This window comes from Vicia villosa, unplaced genomic scaffold (genome assembly GCF_029867415.1).
Source record: "Vicia villosa cultivar HV-30 ecotype Madison, WI unplaced genomic scaffold, Vvil1.0 ctg.001168F_1_1, whole genome shotgun sequence".
In the NCBI taxonomy this organism is placed as follows: Eukaryota; Viridiplantae; Streptophyta; class Magnoliopsida; order Fabales; family Fabaceae; genus Vicia; species Vicia villosa.
In genome coordinates this window covers 453,662-469,690 of record NW_026705513.1, presented here as the reverse complement: position 1 = coordinate 469,690, position 16,029 = coordinate 453,662, and the positions used below count along the sequence as shown (strand labels likewise).

General features: G+C 36.3%; 1 protein-coding gene across 1 annotated transcript; it reads right to left on the bottom strand.

The window, feature by feature from the left end:
- Positions 1-11,266: 11,266 nt before the first annotated feature.
- LOC131633716 (uncharacterized) lies at positions 11,267-15,067 on the bottom strand. The gene is made up of 7 exons (XM_058904405.1): positions 14,640-15,067; positions 14,368-14,530; positions 13,384-13,584; positions 13,005-13,250; positions 12,714-12,861; positions 12,219-12,441; positions 11,267-12,140 (listed from the first exon to the last, which is right to left on the bottom strand). The coding sequence occupies exons 1-7, from the start codon at positions 14,962-14,964 to the stop codon at positions 11,782-11,784; spliced, it is 1,665 nt and encodes a 554-aa protein (XP_058760388.1). The 5' UTR covers positions 14,965-15,067; the 3' UTR covers positions 11,267-11,781.
- Positions 15,068-16,029: the final 962 nt, after the last annotated feature.

The window sequence follows — 16,029 nt, the reverse complement described above, 5'->3', positions numbered from 1 at the left end:
GTCAGGATACTCTAAGAAAGTCTTAGCTTGTGTCTAAGCATTTGTTCCTGGAGTGATCAGGTTGTGATCAGGATACTCTAGAAGACTTAGTCGCGGACTAAGTGGAAAACCATTGTAATCTGTTGCGATTAGTGGATTAAATCCTCAGGTGAGGTAAATCACTCTGTGGGGGTGGACTGGAGTAGTTTAGTTAACAACGAACCAGGATAAAAATAACTGTGCAAATTTTTTTTATCGTTCAAGTTTTTAGACTACACTTATTCAAACCCCCTCTTTCTAAGTGTTTTTCATTCCTTCAATTGGCATCAGAGCGCCGGTTCTAAGGTGCAAGCACTTAACCGTGTTTAGAAAAGATTCAGGAAGAGAAGAACGCTTCAGTAAAAGATGGCTGGTGAAATTTCAACAAATACATCTGCATCTACATCTGGCTCTGCTGAGCAATACAACGGTAACAATGGTTATACTAGACCACCAGTATTTGATGGTGAAAACTTTGAATACTGGAAAGACAAACTGGAAAGTTACTTTCTTGGTCTAGATGCTGATCTATGGGATCTTCTGTTGGATGGTTACAAACATTCTGTTAAATGACTGATGATCAAAAGAAAGAATTCAAAAATCATCACAAATGCAGGACTGTTTTGCTGAACGCTATCTCTCATGCTGAGTATGAGAAGATATCTAACAGGGAAACTACCCATGATATATATGAGTCATTGAAAATGACCCATGAGGGAAATGCTCAAGTCAAGGAGACTAAAGCTCTTGCTCTAATCCAGAAATATGAAGCCTTCAAGGTGGAGGATGATGAAGATATTGAGAAGATGTTCTCAAGATTTCAAACTCTAACTGCTGGATTGAGAGTTCTGGATAAAGGCTACACCAAGGCTGATCATGTAAAGAAGATTATCAGAAGCTTACCCAGAAGATGGGGTCCAATGGTGACTGCATTCAAGATTGCCAAGAATCTGAATGAAGTTTCTTTGGAAGAGCTTATCAGTGCCTTGAGAAGCCATGAAATAGAGCTGGACGCAAACGAGCCTCAGAAGAAAGGTAAGTCTATTGCATTAAAATCTAATGTTAAAAAATGCACTAACGCTTTTCAGGCTAGAGAAGAAGATCCTGAAGAATCAGAATCTGAAGAAGAAGATGAACTGTCCATGATCTCCAGAAGGGTAAACCAACTCTGGAAGAGCAAGCAAAGGAAGTTCAGAGGCTTCAGAAGCTCAAAGAGATTTGAACGAGGAGAATCTTTTGGTGACAGAAGATCTGACAAGAAGAAGGCTGTCTGCTATGAGTGCAATGAGCCTGGACATTATAAGAACGAGTGTCCAAAACTTCAGAAGGAGAATCCCAAGAAGAAGTTTCATAAGAAGAAAGGTCTTATGGCAACATGGGATGATTCTGAATCAGAATCAGAATCAGACTCTGAAGGAGAGCAGGCCAACTTCGCGCTGATGGCTACAGAAGATGATGGATCAGAATCTACATCAGAATCAGATTCTGAAGAGGTATTTTCTGAACTATCTAGAGAAGAGTTAGTTTCCAGTTTAACAGAACTTCTGGAACTCAAGGCTCATCTTAGTATCAAATACAAAAAGCTGAAGAAGCAGTTTGAATTTGAAACTAAGAAGCTGGAAGTGGAAAATTCTGAACTGAAGGAAAAAGTTTTAAATCTATCCAAAGATAGTGGATCTCCTTCTGAAACAGAAAAATCCATTCCTAGCATGAATCATATTCTGAAAGAATATGACTCGAGCTTCAGAAAGTTCTTATCTAGAAGTATTGGCAGAAGTCATCTTGCTTCTATGATATATGGTGTTTCTGGAAACAGAAGGTTTGGTTTTGGCTATGAGGGTGATACCTCACATAAATTTGAACCTATTGATGATCTGAAGATCACATACAAGCCATTGTATGATCAGTTCAAATATGGCCATGCACATGATATTAGGCTCACTTCACATGCACAGAAGTTTAACACTGTTCACACCAAGAAGCTTGTGACACATCCTAAGAAATATCATGCTGGCAAACCTAAAGAATATCATGCTGTTCCTCCTGTTAAATATTTTGCTAAACCCAAGTTCAATCAGAACTTGAGGAGAACTAACAAGAAAGGACCCAAAAAATTGTGGGTACCTAAGGAGAAGATAATTTCAGTTGCAGATATCCTTGGCGGCAAAGAGGACAAAAAAGCAAAATGTCATGGTACCTGGACTCTGGGTGCTCGCGACACATGACGGGAAGAAGGTCTACATTCCAAGACCTGGTGCTTAAACCAGGTGGAGAAGTCAAGTTTGGAGGAGATCAGAAGGGCAAAATCATTGGCTCTGGAACCATAAGTCTTGGTAACTCTCCTTCCATAACTAATGTACTTCTTGTTGAAGGATTAACGCATAACTTATTGTCCATAAGTCAATTAAGTGACAATGGTTATGACATAATCTTTAATCAAAAGTCTTGCAAGGCTGTAAGTCAGAAGGATGGCTCAATCCTATTTACAGGCAAGAGAAAGAACAACATTTATAAGATTGATCTTTCTGATCTTGAGAAGCAGAAGGTAACTTGTCTTATGTCTGTTTCTGAGGAGCAATGGGTCTGGCACAGAAGATTAGGACATTCTAGTTTGAGAAAGATTTCTCAGATTAACAAACTAAATATGGTCAGAGGACTCCCAAATCTGAAATACAAATCAGATGCTCTTTGTGAAGCATGTCAGAAGGGCAATTTCTCCAGACCTGCAGTCAAGTCTAAGAATGTTGTTTCTTCCTCAAGGCCGTTAGAACTCTTGCACATTGATCTGTTTGGCCCAGTCAAAACAGCATCTGTCAGGGGGAAGAAATATGGATTAGTCATCGTTGATGATTATAGCCGCTGGACATGGGTAAAGTTCTTGAAACACAAGGATGAGTCTCATTCAGTGTTCTTTGAATTCTGCACTCAGATCCAATCTGAGAAGGAGTGCAAAATCATAAAGGTCAGAAGTGATCATGGTGGTGAATTTGAGAACAAATTCTTTGAGGAGTTCTTCAAAGAAAATGGTATTGCCCATGATTTCTCTTGCCCTAGAACTCCACAGCAAAATGGAGTTGTAGAGCGAAAGAATAGGACTCTACAAGAAATGGCCAGAACCATGATCAATGAAACCAATATGGCTAAGCATTTATGGGCAGAAGCAATAAACACTGCGTGTTACATTCAGAATAGAATCTCTATAAGACCTATTCTAAATAAGACTCCTTATGAATTGTGGAAGAACAGAAAGCCCAACATTTCATATTTCCATCCTTTTGGATGTGTATGTTTTATTCTGAATACTAAAGATTATCTTGGTAAGTTTGATTCTAAAGCACAAAAGTGTTTCCTTCTTGGATATTCTGAACGCTCTAAAGGCTACAAAGTATACAATATTGAAACATTGATTGTAGAAGAATCAATCAATATCAGGTTTGATGATAAGCTTGGTCTTGAAAAACCAAAGCAGTTTGAGAATTTTGCAGATTTTGATAATGATATATCAGAAGCAGTAGAACCTAGAAGCAAAGCTGCAGAAGCTGACAGTCTCAGAAGCAATGGATCAGAAGATCAAGTTGCTGCATCTTTAGAGAATCTCAGGATTTCTGAAGAACCAACAGTCAGAAGATCACCTAGACTTGCCTCAGCTCATTCAGAAGATGTGATCCTTGGGAAGAAAGATGATCCCATCAGAACAAGGGCATTCCTTAAGAACAATGCAGAATGTCAATTAGGTCTTGTTTCTTTGATCGAGCCAACTTCTGTTGATCAAGCTCTAGAAGATCTAGACTGGATAATTGCCATGCAAGAAGAACTCAATCAGTTTACAAGGAATGATGTATGGGACTTGGTTCCTAGACCAAAAGGATTTAACATCATCGGCACTAAGTGGGTGTTCAGAAACAAGCTAAGCGAGAAGGGAGAAGTGGTAAGAAACAAAGCCAGACTGGTGGCTCAGGGTTATAGTCAGCAAGAAGGGATTGATTATACAGAAACCTTTGCACCAGTGGCCAGGTTAGAATCTATTCGTCTATTAATTTCTTTTGCCACTCAACACAACATCACTCTTTATCAAATGGATGTTAAGAGTGCCTTCTTAAATGGTTACATAGATGAAGAAGTTTATGTCCATCAACCTCCTGGTTTTGAAGACTCCATGTCTCCAAATCATGTTTTTAAATTAAAGAAATCATTATACGGATTGAAACAAGCTCCTAGAGCTTGGTATGAACGTTTGAGTTCTTTCCTTCTGGAAAATGGTTTCACTAGAGGAAAAGTGGACACTACTCTCTTCTGTAAAACATTTAAAAAGGATATTTTAATTTGTCAAATATTTGTTGATGATATTATCTTTGGAACATCTAATGCTACACTTGGAAAGGAGTTTGCTGAGTCTATGTAGGCTGAATTTGAAATGAGCATGATGGGAGAACTCAAGTATTTCCTAGGGATTCAAATCAACCAAACTTCTGATGGAACCTATGTTCATCAAACGAAGTATGTGAAAGAACTTCTGAAAAAGTTTAATCTTTCTGAAAGCAAAGAAGCCAAAACTCCTATGCATCCAACATGTGTCCTAGGTAAGGATGAGGTAAGTAAGAAGGTAGATCAGAAGTTGTACAGAGGTATGATTGGATCTCTTCTATACCTAACTGCTTCTAGACCTGACATTCTCTTCAGTGTTTGTTTGTGTGCTAGATTCCAATCAGATCCGAGAGAATCTCATTTAACTGCGGTTAAGAGAATTCTGAGGTATCTGAAAGGTACTACTAATGTTGGTTTAGTTTACAGAAGATCCAAAGATTACAACTTAGTAGGATTCTGTGATGCTGACTATGCTGGAGATAGAATAGAAAGGAAGAGTACTTCTGGAAGTTGTCAATTTCTTGGAAGTCACCTGATCTCATGGTACAGCAAGAAGCAAGCCACTATTGCCCTCTCAACAACAGAAGCAGAATATGTTGCTGCTGCTGGTTGTAGCACACAAATGCTCTGGATGAAAAGTCAGCTAGAAGATTATCAGATATATGAGAGTAACATTCCTATCTTCTGTGATAGTACTTCTGCTATATGTTTATCTAAGAATCCTATCCTACATTCAAAAGCTAAACATATTGAGATTAAACATCATTTCATAAGGGACTATGTTCAGAAGGGTGTTATATCTTTAAACTTTGTGGATACAGACCATCAATGGGCTGATATCTTTACAAAACCCCTTGCTGAAGATAGGTTTAAGTTCATTCTGAAGAATATCAGTATGGATTTATGCCCAGAATGAGAAGATGAGAAGATCTTATGTATGAGTATCTTCTGAAATGAGATTGGATTAGTCTTTTATAAGAAGTTCTGATTGTAATCAATTAGAAGTAGTGATTCTGTTATTACTAACGTTTCATTGTCTAAGTTGACTCAGAATCTCTTTAAAAGTAAGACAGCTGTAACTGGCTATCCAGATGGTAAACACGTGTTCACTATTTCTGGACAAGCGTGCGTGCAGTTGAGGGGACGCCTACTTAGGTAACTGTGCTAATCACTTCTTTTGTCATTATTATCTCTCCTCACGTCATGTACATTAAATGCCATTCATCATTTCAGTTTCTTTTTTACACTCTTCAAACGTTTCTTTTTCCCTCTATTTATTTCTCTCTCTCTCTCTTTATCTGCTTTATTTTTTGCATAAACCCTAGTTTATTCATCTTCAACCTAGCATTCACCATGAATCCGTCTTCAAGTTCCTCTCAAGAGGTTTCTCCACTGAAAACTCGCTACATTCCTCCATCACAAATGAAGACTCAAGGGTGGTCGATCTATTTGAATAGAACGGTTGGAAGGGTTGTTTGGTTCCAGGTTGAGAAACAAATCTCGGGGATCGCTGAAATTGATTTCAAGACGGATCTCTCAAGACTCCAAGAAGTCTCAAGTCAGATCTCTTATGTGATGTTGTTATCAACATTTATCCAAAGGAAGAAGACTTTCTTGAGATATTGGATGATGTTAAGGATCATGTTCTTGACTTCTATGTTAAGGGAAAGCCTCGTTTGAGACATTAGCTCTCTTCCTGTGAACTGTCTCTCACTTCCTCCTTGAATTCATGCATTCTCTTACAGTGGAGGTTCTAGTCTGGACAGGCATGCAGAGTCTCAAGCTTTCATGGCTAGACAAACTGAGAACATCGCAGGGATTCATGATATGTTAGCTAAGATTTTGTCTAAGCTAGGGTTGTAGTCTTTGGTATTTGTAGTTTTCTTTCCTTGTTGCATCTGTTATTCTGCATACATCTTTTGTAATCCTGCTTGTTTAATCAATGAAAAGTTTAAGTCTGTTTCTTTCCTTTGTCGTTTTCTACATCTGAATCTTTTATATTCTTTTTGATGTTATGACAAAAAGGGGGAGAAAATATATGATAAATGATCTGATTAAATATTATCAGTTACCGGGTACAAAGGCCCCACATTACTAACAAAACTTGCAAAGTTCTATGCTTTAAGTTGTGCTGTTGTAGGAATTGAAGATTCTCTTTAAAGATCAACATAAGAAGCAACAAGATGAATCAAGTTCTTGGATTCTTGAAGCAAGCTGAGTGCTATGAAGCTTCAGAATCAGAATCAGAAGCAAGAAGGAAGAATGTTCAGATATTCTGATGATAGAATATGATCTGAAACATTATGTCTATTTGTTCTGATACATTCTATATGGCTTATATGGCTCTGATACATATTGTGTTCTGAAACATATTTTATGTTCTGATTCATTCATGCTGACTTTTGTCGTTTAGTTTTGTTCTGTAACATTTCAGGATGTAGAGATGCTCTGATGAAGCTCTGGTACATTCAACAATGTTCTGATACATTCTAGCATGAAGTGATGAAAGAAGAAATTCAAGCTCTGAAGCTGTCCCAATGGAAGCAGGAATCAGAAGCTGTGAATGTTCTGAAGATCAAAGAAATTCAAGTTCTCAAGCTGTCCCAATGGAAGCAGGAATCAGAAGCTGTGAATGTTCTGAAGATCAAAGAAATTCAAGTTCTGAAGCTGTCCGATGGAAGCAGAAATCAGATGCTGTGAATGTTCTGAGGATCTAAAGAAATTCAATGTTCTGAAGCTGTCCTATGGAAGTAGAAATCAGAAGTCATGAATGTTCTGAAGATCAAGCACTGTGAACGTCTCTACTGAAATACTCAGGGAAGTCTTTTATTTATAAAATTCTTCTAGTATTAATTTCAGGGGGAGATTATTCATCTCAGGGGGAGATTGTTAATCTCAGGGGGAGACATATTCACATGCTTATGCTATAGCTGTGTAAATTGTCTTTAGCCGTCTGCTCTTTCTGATCGCAAATTCATATCATTTATATATGTTTTTGTCATCATCAAAAAGGGGGAGATTGTTAGAACAAGAATTGTTCTGATCAATATTCTTAGTTTTGATGATAACAAGGATATGAATTTTGTGTGAGATAATGTGGTACTCTAATACATTGCAATTTCCCTTTCAGGAAATATATAAAGAGTATGCACAAATCAGCGCTCAGAAGCTTTGTCTCAGAAGGTTCAGCATGCAACATCAGAACATGGTCTGGCAAGACATCAGAAGATGGTCAAGGCAGAATCAGAACATGGGTCTATGGAAGCATCAGAAGAACTTGAGATCAGAAGCAGAAGCACTGAAGTTCTCATGGTATCACGCTCAGAAGCACTTCAAGGTCAGAAGACAAGAAGATGCTATGCACCAAGCTGTTTGACTCTGATGATATTCAAATGTTGTATACACAAACATCAGATCAGAAGAAAGTACAGGTGGCAGGCTACGCTGACTGACAAAAGGAACGTTGGAAGCTATTAAAGGCAACGTCAGTAGACACAACGTGAACAAGGCTCGAGGTAGTTGACAAAAGCGTGAAACATTAAATGCAATGCTGTACGGAATACGCAAAGCATTAAATGCTCCCAACGGTCATCTTCTCAAGTGCCTATAAATATGAAGTTCTGATGAGAAGCAAGGTTGACGATTCGCCAACAATTAACTTGCTGAAACGCTGTTCAAATTCAAAGCTCAGAAACTTCATCTTCATCAAAGCTCACTACATTGCTGTTGTAATATATTAGTGAGATTAAGCTTAAACATTAAGAGAAATATCACTGTTGTGATTATAGCTTTTCAGAAGCATTGTAAAACTCTTATTTGATTACATTAATTTGTAAGTAACTAGAGTGATCAAGTGTTGATCAGGATACTCTAGGAAGTCTTAGCTTGTGTCTAAGCAGTTGTAACTAGAGTGATCACGTGGTGGTCAGGATACTCTAAGAAAGTCTTAGCTTGTGTCTAAGCATTTGTTCCTAGAGTGATCAGGTTGTGATCAGGATACTCTAGAAGACTTAGTCGCGGACTAAGTGGAAAACCATTGTAATCTGTTGCGATTAGTGGATTAAATCCTCAGGTGAGGTAAATCACTCCGTGGGGGTGGACAGGAGCGGTTTAGTTAACAACGAACCAGGATAAAAATAACTATGCAAATTGTTTTTATCGTTCAAGTTTTTAGACTACACTTATTCAAACCCCCCCTTTCTAAGTGTTTTTCTATCCTTCAGAAGGTGGCTGCTGAAAAAGCAGTTCATAAGGGCATTTTAATTTCAAAATAGGAGTAGGTAATCTATTGATGATATGAATAGCATGCTGTATGCAAAAGTTCCAAAGGTTGAGGGGAATATTGGAATGAAAGAATAAGGTTCTAGCTAAATTCAAAATATGTTGATGTTTTCGTTCAACTACTCCATTTTGTTGGGGTGTTTCTACACATGTTTTCTGATGAATAATGCCCTTAGAAGCAAGAAAATCAGACAATGCTATGAACTCGGTACCATTATCTGACCTTAAACATTTTAGAGAAGAATGAAATTGATTTTCTATGTATGCTATGAACTTGAAAATGTTTTCTTTGGTTTGATCTTTTCTTTTAAGAAAAACAATCCAAGTGTATCTTGTATAATCATCTACAAGTGTCAAAAAATATTTATGTCCTAACACAAATATAGTAGAAAATGGGCCCCAAACATCAGCATGAAGAATTTCAAAAGCAGCATTAGATTTACTATAACTGTGAGGAAAAGGAAGCCTCTTTTGTTTGCCAAAGTGGCAAGAGTCACAAGGTATGTCATTATTACAATGTGAAGGTACAAAAGGGAAAACTTTAGAAATATGTTGTAAACCTATATCAGAAACATGGCCTAATCTTAAGTGCCACAGATTACCAGGATTTTGAGCAAAAGAATTGAAAGCACGATGATGAGTAGAAGATTCAAGAACATAAAGCCCTCTTTGAAGTTTAGCTATACCAATCATTGCCCTCGAATGATTTTGCATGATTTGGTAGGAATTATCAGTAAATTGAACAAAGCAATTATTACTGTTGACAAGCTTAACAATAGAGATCAAGTTAACATGAAAATTTGGTATGAACAAGACATTGTGTAGAATAAGAGCAGGGGAAATAGCAATACTGCCAGAAATAGAAGCAGTAACTTGGGATCCATCTGGCAAACTAACATGAATGGGAATTATGGATTTGTAAGAAGTAAAGGTTGTAATATCAAAATTAATGTGGTCTGTAGCACCAGTGTCAAGAATCCATAGATAGATAGTATTACCTTGTTCATTATGAGAGTGAGAGTTCAGAACAAAAGGTGATGTGGTAATTGAGTTGGCTTGAGAGGTGTGTTTGGATTGTTGAAGTAATGCCAAAATGTTTTGATATTGCTCTTGAGTAAAACCAAATGAAGACTTGCATGAGTTCTGCTGAGAAGATTCCAAGGCTGCATCAGTAGACACATCACTCTGAGTAACTGAGTTGGTGGATTTGCCTTTGCTCTTGAAGCCAGGTGGATATCCATGCTTTTGGAAACAAGTCTCAACTGTGTGATTGGTTCTACCACAGTGTGTACAAACACGACTATGACCCTTAGCTCCACCATAACTCTGTGTTCTACTCTTACCATAGTTGTTACCAGTCTTGCTATTACCATTACCATTGTCATTAGAGGAATTGGTGTGAAAAGCTGCAGACTCTTCAGAACTGTTGGTAGTAGGTGCAGCAATAGAATTAGAGTGATTCAACTCACGTTCTTGTTGAATAACCAGTGAAAAAGCTTTGTCAATATCTGGTAAAGGATTCATCATCATGATTTAGGATTTGGAATGAGCAAACTTCTCATTCAAGCCCTTAAGAAACCTATTCATATAATCCTGTTCACGATATTTACGAATTGATGCAAGAGCACCACATGAACAAGGAATAGCACAGCAACAAGCAGTAATGGGACGATAGGTTTCAAGCTCATCCCAAATAACTTTCATCTGGGTAAAATAATTGGAGACATCAAGAGTACCTTGACGGAATTTGTACAAATCTTCTTGAATGTCAGAAATTCTGAAAATGTCACCATGAGAGAAGCGAATTTGCAGGTTCTTCCACACGCCAGCTACAGTATCAATCCAAAGAACGGATTTAGCAATTGACTCAGAAATTGAACGATGAATCCATGCTAGTACCATCGTATTGCAACGAAACCACAGAGCATAAAGAGGATCAGAAACGGGAGGTTTCGTGATGGTGCCATCGATGAATCGCTCCTTGTTCTTGGAAATCAATGCGATGTGCATTGACCTTGCCCAGGTATGGTAATTCTTGTCATCTAGCAAAGGTGACACAAGAACAAGAGACAGATTCTTATTCGGATGAAGGTAAAAAGGATTCGTGGAATTTGTGGAGAAATCGCTATAGCTCTGGTATGCCATCAGAAGAAAAAGAAGGAGAAAGAAGCAAACGAAGAAGATGATTGTGAATTGAAGAGTGAAGAAAACTCAAGGTGAGCAAAGAAGGAAGAGAGATTCACAATCAAGAATGCGTGTGCAACAATGGCTACCAGAGCTTTTTGAGCTTTGATACCATGATAATGGTGATAACTTCACCTTGGTGACACCATTGAAAGAAGAAGATAGAAACAGAAAGAGCTTGCATTGTAACAGAAAACGGTTAAACCAATAATAGAAAATGTTATTCTTCTTCAATCAATGATATATATATATATATACACACAGAGACATAAATAAATTCATCGAATGCACAATATCAAAAACAAAGCCTCGGAGTGGATTACCAGTATGGACCCATTGTGTATACTCAAAATTACTATGTTACCCTTTTATATATTAATCTTTTTACAAATTTAAACTTATTAAGATAGTAATAAAATTTTGATTATTTGATATTTAAAATTTTGATTTTTAAAGTATAAGTTGTGTGATTAATTTATGTTGAATGCATCTATTTAGTTTCATTATTGGTTTTTGATGATACAAATATATGATATACCAAGATTTGAAAACATATACACACATTTTATTCTAATGAAAAAGTTACAATTTCGATGGTCAAGTCGGATAAACTCTACTTCATTTGAGACGGGTGTTCAATAATCATCCCCGAAAGAATTTGGGGCAATACAGGGATGCGAGAATAACTTATATATGTGACAAATTTGATGCCTACAATCGGTTTGCTATAGATGAAGAGCGTTGAGATATGATACAATTTGTATGTAAATAATATGACTGCTATTATAAAAATTGATTGTGTATTAAGTTACCTCCATTAATTATGGAATTCTCATTATACTATATATTCAATATAAATAATTCAGTATCATTTTCTTATCCTTAAGTATTATCACCTAAAAAGTAAAATACAATAAACATGACTTACAAATGCTACAAATTGAATGTGACAGTTTTCACAGTAGTTTTCCTAGAATTACAATAACTTTGAAGTGAATCAGTGTCTACATTACCAAAACCAGATAGTTGAACACCATAGAAAGCAAGACGTTTAGTATCCCTTGGAATTGGTGACTGCCAAAGACCATCCCACCAAGCTGGTGGAAGAAGTGGAGTGAATGCACATTGGTTGCTTTGGTTTGAACAACTCAATGGTCCAGCATATCTGTTCCAAACATGTCCCCAACCAACTTGATTCTTTAATCCATCTGTTAATAGATTGCTTTGGAAACTGCTGAAAAATGAAAAACTTGTACCAGAAGTGCTGTTGTCGTTGACGTTGTCGTTGTCCCCTGAAGAAATAATTTCCATGAAACTATGATGAATGACGAAAAAAGAAACGACAACGGGGAAACGGGTAGTGCAAGTACCTAGATTGTTAGCTGCGGCCAGTGCGGCAATTAACTGAGCATAGGTAGTTCCTACACGCCGATGAGCTACCGAAACAACGCCGTGCCTGGCGCGAGATGCAAGAAAAAAATCTACAAAAGCAACCCATCTGGGTGCTGGACCCCAGTCCTTCACTCTGAAATCTAACTTGGCCAAACCATCAAACATTTTTCCTTTATACTTTTCATAATCGAAATACAGAACCTGCTCAATGGATACACAAGAATCAAAGCACATCATGATCAAAAGAAATGTAATAGAAAACTCAATGATTAAGAGTAAGGTTAAATATATTTGTAATCCGTATAAGATTTTCAAATTCCATTTCTAGTCCCTACAAATTTTTCATCGACTTAATATTTATCGTCGACACTTTTGATCTCTGCTGTTAAGTCTATACATATGTAGTACTCAAGAAAGATTCATAAACCAACATTTGCATGTGAATCATCAACCAAGATGGATTGAAAAATTACCTCGGCAAATTCACTTATGTTGGGCATAATACTTTTAACGATGGAAGGTGTGTCTGACACCACAACAACCTTTGGTCTTGACATTAGGTGTCGACTCTCTACGGCTTTTCTTAGGCAATGCAATGCAGCCTGCACGGCTCTTACGGGCCTTAAAGAAAGACATATATGGAATCAATGAGTTAAACACATGGTATGAGAAAGTACATATGCAGAAAAAGTTGGGTTGTTGCATGGATATTTTATATCAATGTTTTAAAAATCAAATCGGAGCTCATTGAGTGATAATTTCACCTGTTAACTTGCATCCGCATATGCAACGAGATATCAGGATTCTCGTTGCCACCAACAACCCAATTGACAGCTGCCTCAACATCTGGTGAAGGCGATATAAGAACTTTCATCAACTCCCCAAACACGTTCGGCTGAGAGCTAAGAACATGCGGGTCACCAAATAAATCAAAAGCAGCAATCCTCATTTGAGAGTGTATATTCTTTAAGAAAAATTGAGACGCAACAGCATCATTTGTTCCTTGAAACCTAAAAAAGACAAATAATTTCATCAAAATTAACAAAATTTATTGGCTTTCAAGGTATTTGTAAATAATCTTAAAACAACAACTAAAAAGAAATAGTAGAGTAATCGATGCGTAGAAAAACCATGTCACTTTACCATATGATAGGTTGTTCCCACTCCTTCCAATTGCTACATAGAACATTAGTATGAGATGGCTTTTCGAAGTCGTCGGTCCTCATAACCAGACGCCTCCCATATTTGCTTTCGCATCCATTTTGTCTCCACAGATGCTTTATTTCTTTCATGGTGAAGGTAAAGTTGGGATAAGAAATGTACTCCTCAAAAGGATATTTTCTTCTGAAATGTAGAACCAAGACAATAATGAGATAATGGAAAGATAAATAATTCTACGTCCTAATAGTAACATTTGCAGATAATTCAAAACACACCAAGTTCAAATTAAATTGGTAATCAATCAATGGCATACTACCGTTGGCTTCCACTAACAAGGACACCAGACAGGATACTAACATTGACGCATAGACACCGTAGGAAAATGAGAAATATTGAATGTAATCATATGTGGTAGTGTCATGCCACTATTCAGAGTCCGGACACACCTTTGATCTAAAGTGTCAGTCCGACATAGTTTACTAAACTTTTGATCCGATGAAAATCAATGGTTAATTGAATGTTGCAAAATGTTTTTGAAATAAAATGTCAAGGAATACATAAAAAAAAAAAAAAAGTTCACCCAAATTTATGTGAAAGCCATATAAAAAAGTTAACTAGAACTAGTTCCTAAATTTAGTACTCTCTCCATTTATGAAGGTATACCATTATCCGAGGGCGTAAAAGGCGGACTACCGCACAGGGCCCAATTTTGTCACGGTAAAACTATGGCTATATAGGAATGTTGGTCACAGCTATATCATACTTAAATAGGGCCTCAATTTTTTTATAATGGTTAAACTGTGACTAATCTACAAGGAACCTTCAAAAATTTGAGACGGCTCTGACTATTATGATTATACTAAATCTATAAGGAACTATCAATTAAGATTTCAGGCATCATAAAAAAAGGAGTAAAAGCAAGTTCATAAAAATGAAAAAGAAAGGCTTGGGAAAGAACCAATATGCCTGGTTTGTCCAATGATCAAGGACCGGTTCAACATTATACTCAGCGCCGCAGCCGATAAGATCTTATACATTTCATTCCCGAAACCCGCCTCGGCAGTCTTCCCTAGAACAAATCCATGTCTACAGAACTCATCCGGAGGCAAATCCCTCACTCTTGAAGCACCTGTCATGAAAACAAAACATATCAAAAATCACAACACGACAACAACATTAAAAACATCCTATGTTTTTGTCCAATTAAAACATCAAAAGTCACTCAATCACCGCATTACCGTTTAAAACGAAATGCTGCTGGATAATTCTCCTGACTCGAAGTGTCTTCTTAACATCAAAACCATTTTGGAAATCCTTCCCCATCTCTTCCACCGTCGCGCATGGTCTGACTGTCGGTGGTGGTTTGTCATCGACGGCCCAGCCGACATCCAAATCGGAGCTATTGGAATCTGAAAACTCGAAATCTCTCGCGTATTTGACGCTGATTTGAGGATCTAACGGTCTCAAAGCTAGCATCAATAACCCAACACCTGTTACCGTGGCACAAAGAACAAGAAAGGGTTGCAATAACATTCGCCTCCTTCTACCACCGCCATATCTCATTCTCTCTGGTGAGAAATTTTGGAGCTATGTTATGTTATGTTATGCTGGATCTCAAGTGTTTCTATTTTGTTGTGTCTCTCTAATCTTCTCTGTTTTTTTCTTTTGTTTTATCGTACTTTGTTTATTTACCACACGCGTAAAACTCAGTTTCTCGGGTTCGACCCGATCCGAACTAGAACCCGTTTGTAGTTTTATATGAATGGCGCACTGGCGCGCATTACGCGGCTTCTCCAACAAATAATTCTTTTGTTCTAGAAAGTTCACAATTTAAGCAATACTATTAAATTGTTATAAATAATTATTATAATTTCAAAATTGTTATTTATAATTATTATAATTTAAAGAAACTGAATATATTGTTATAAATGTTTTCAGAATAATTATGTTTTTGAATAGAATATAAAATAATTATTTTAAAATTTATAAATTTTATATAATATTTATCACATTTTTTATTGAAAGGTAGATGAAGTAAAATAGAAGTAAATAAATATAAAATTTATAATAAAAAATAATGTCACACACCTTGTTAGAATTAAATAAATAATTATAATATACTATTAATATTTATTTTTTATTTTGAAATACTTCTTTATAAATGATAAGTTTAAGTGGTGTTTATATCTTAGACATTTATTCTTAGTTATTAATAATTTTAAATTATCTTTTATATAATTTTTAAAATTACAACATATAATTATACACATGAGAAAATAAATTGTGCAAGATAAATAAATTGTGTTAGTTCATTCCACTATTGTAATGACGACCCTTAAAAAATTGGATCAAATGCAAATAAGTCTAAATTATTTGTGCACGTATTCAAAATTATTATGTGTAAGAATGAAAGAATTGGTGTAAATATTTTTAAATTGGTGTAAATATTCTCCAATAAGTAAGTCTAAATAATATTTTTATTACTTAGTGTAAATAAGTTAATTGGTGTAAGAATAAAAGAAAGAATACAAATAAATGGAATCAATTAAAGACAGATAAAAAAGATTAAAATTCCAATGATATGAGGATATCAATTCATTTATGAATAGTATTGATCATGTGGGAAGT

Coding starts and splice junctions, on each gene's coding strand:
- LOC131633716 (XM_058904405.1), bottom strand. CDS start 14,964: ATGAGATATGGCGGTGGTAGAAGGAGGCGAATGTTATTGCAACCCTTT. Junction 14,531..14,639: donor GCAGCATTTCGTTTTAAACG/GTAATGCGGTGA, acceptor TTTTCATGACAG/GTGCTTCAAGAGTGAGGGAT. Junction 12,862..13,004: donor ATGCGGATGCAAGTTAACAG/GTGAAATTATCA, acceptor TCTTTCTTTAAG/GCCCGTAAGAGCCGTGCAGG.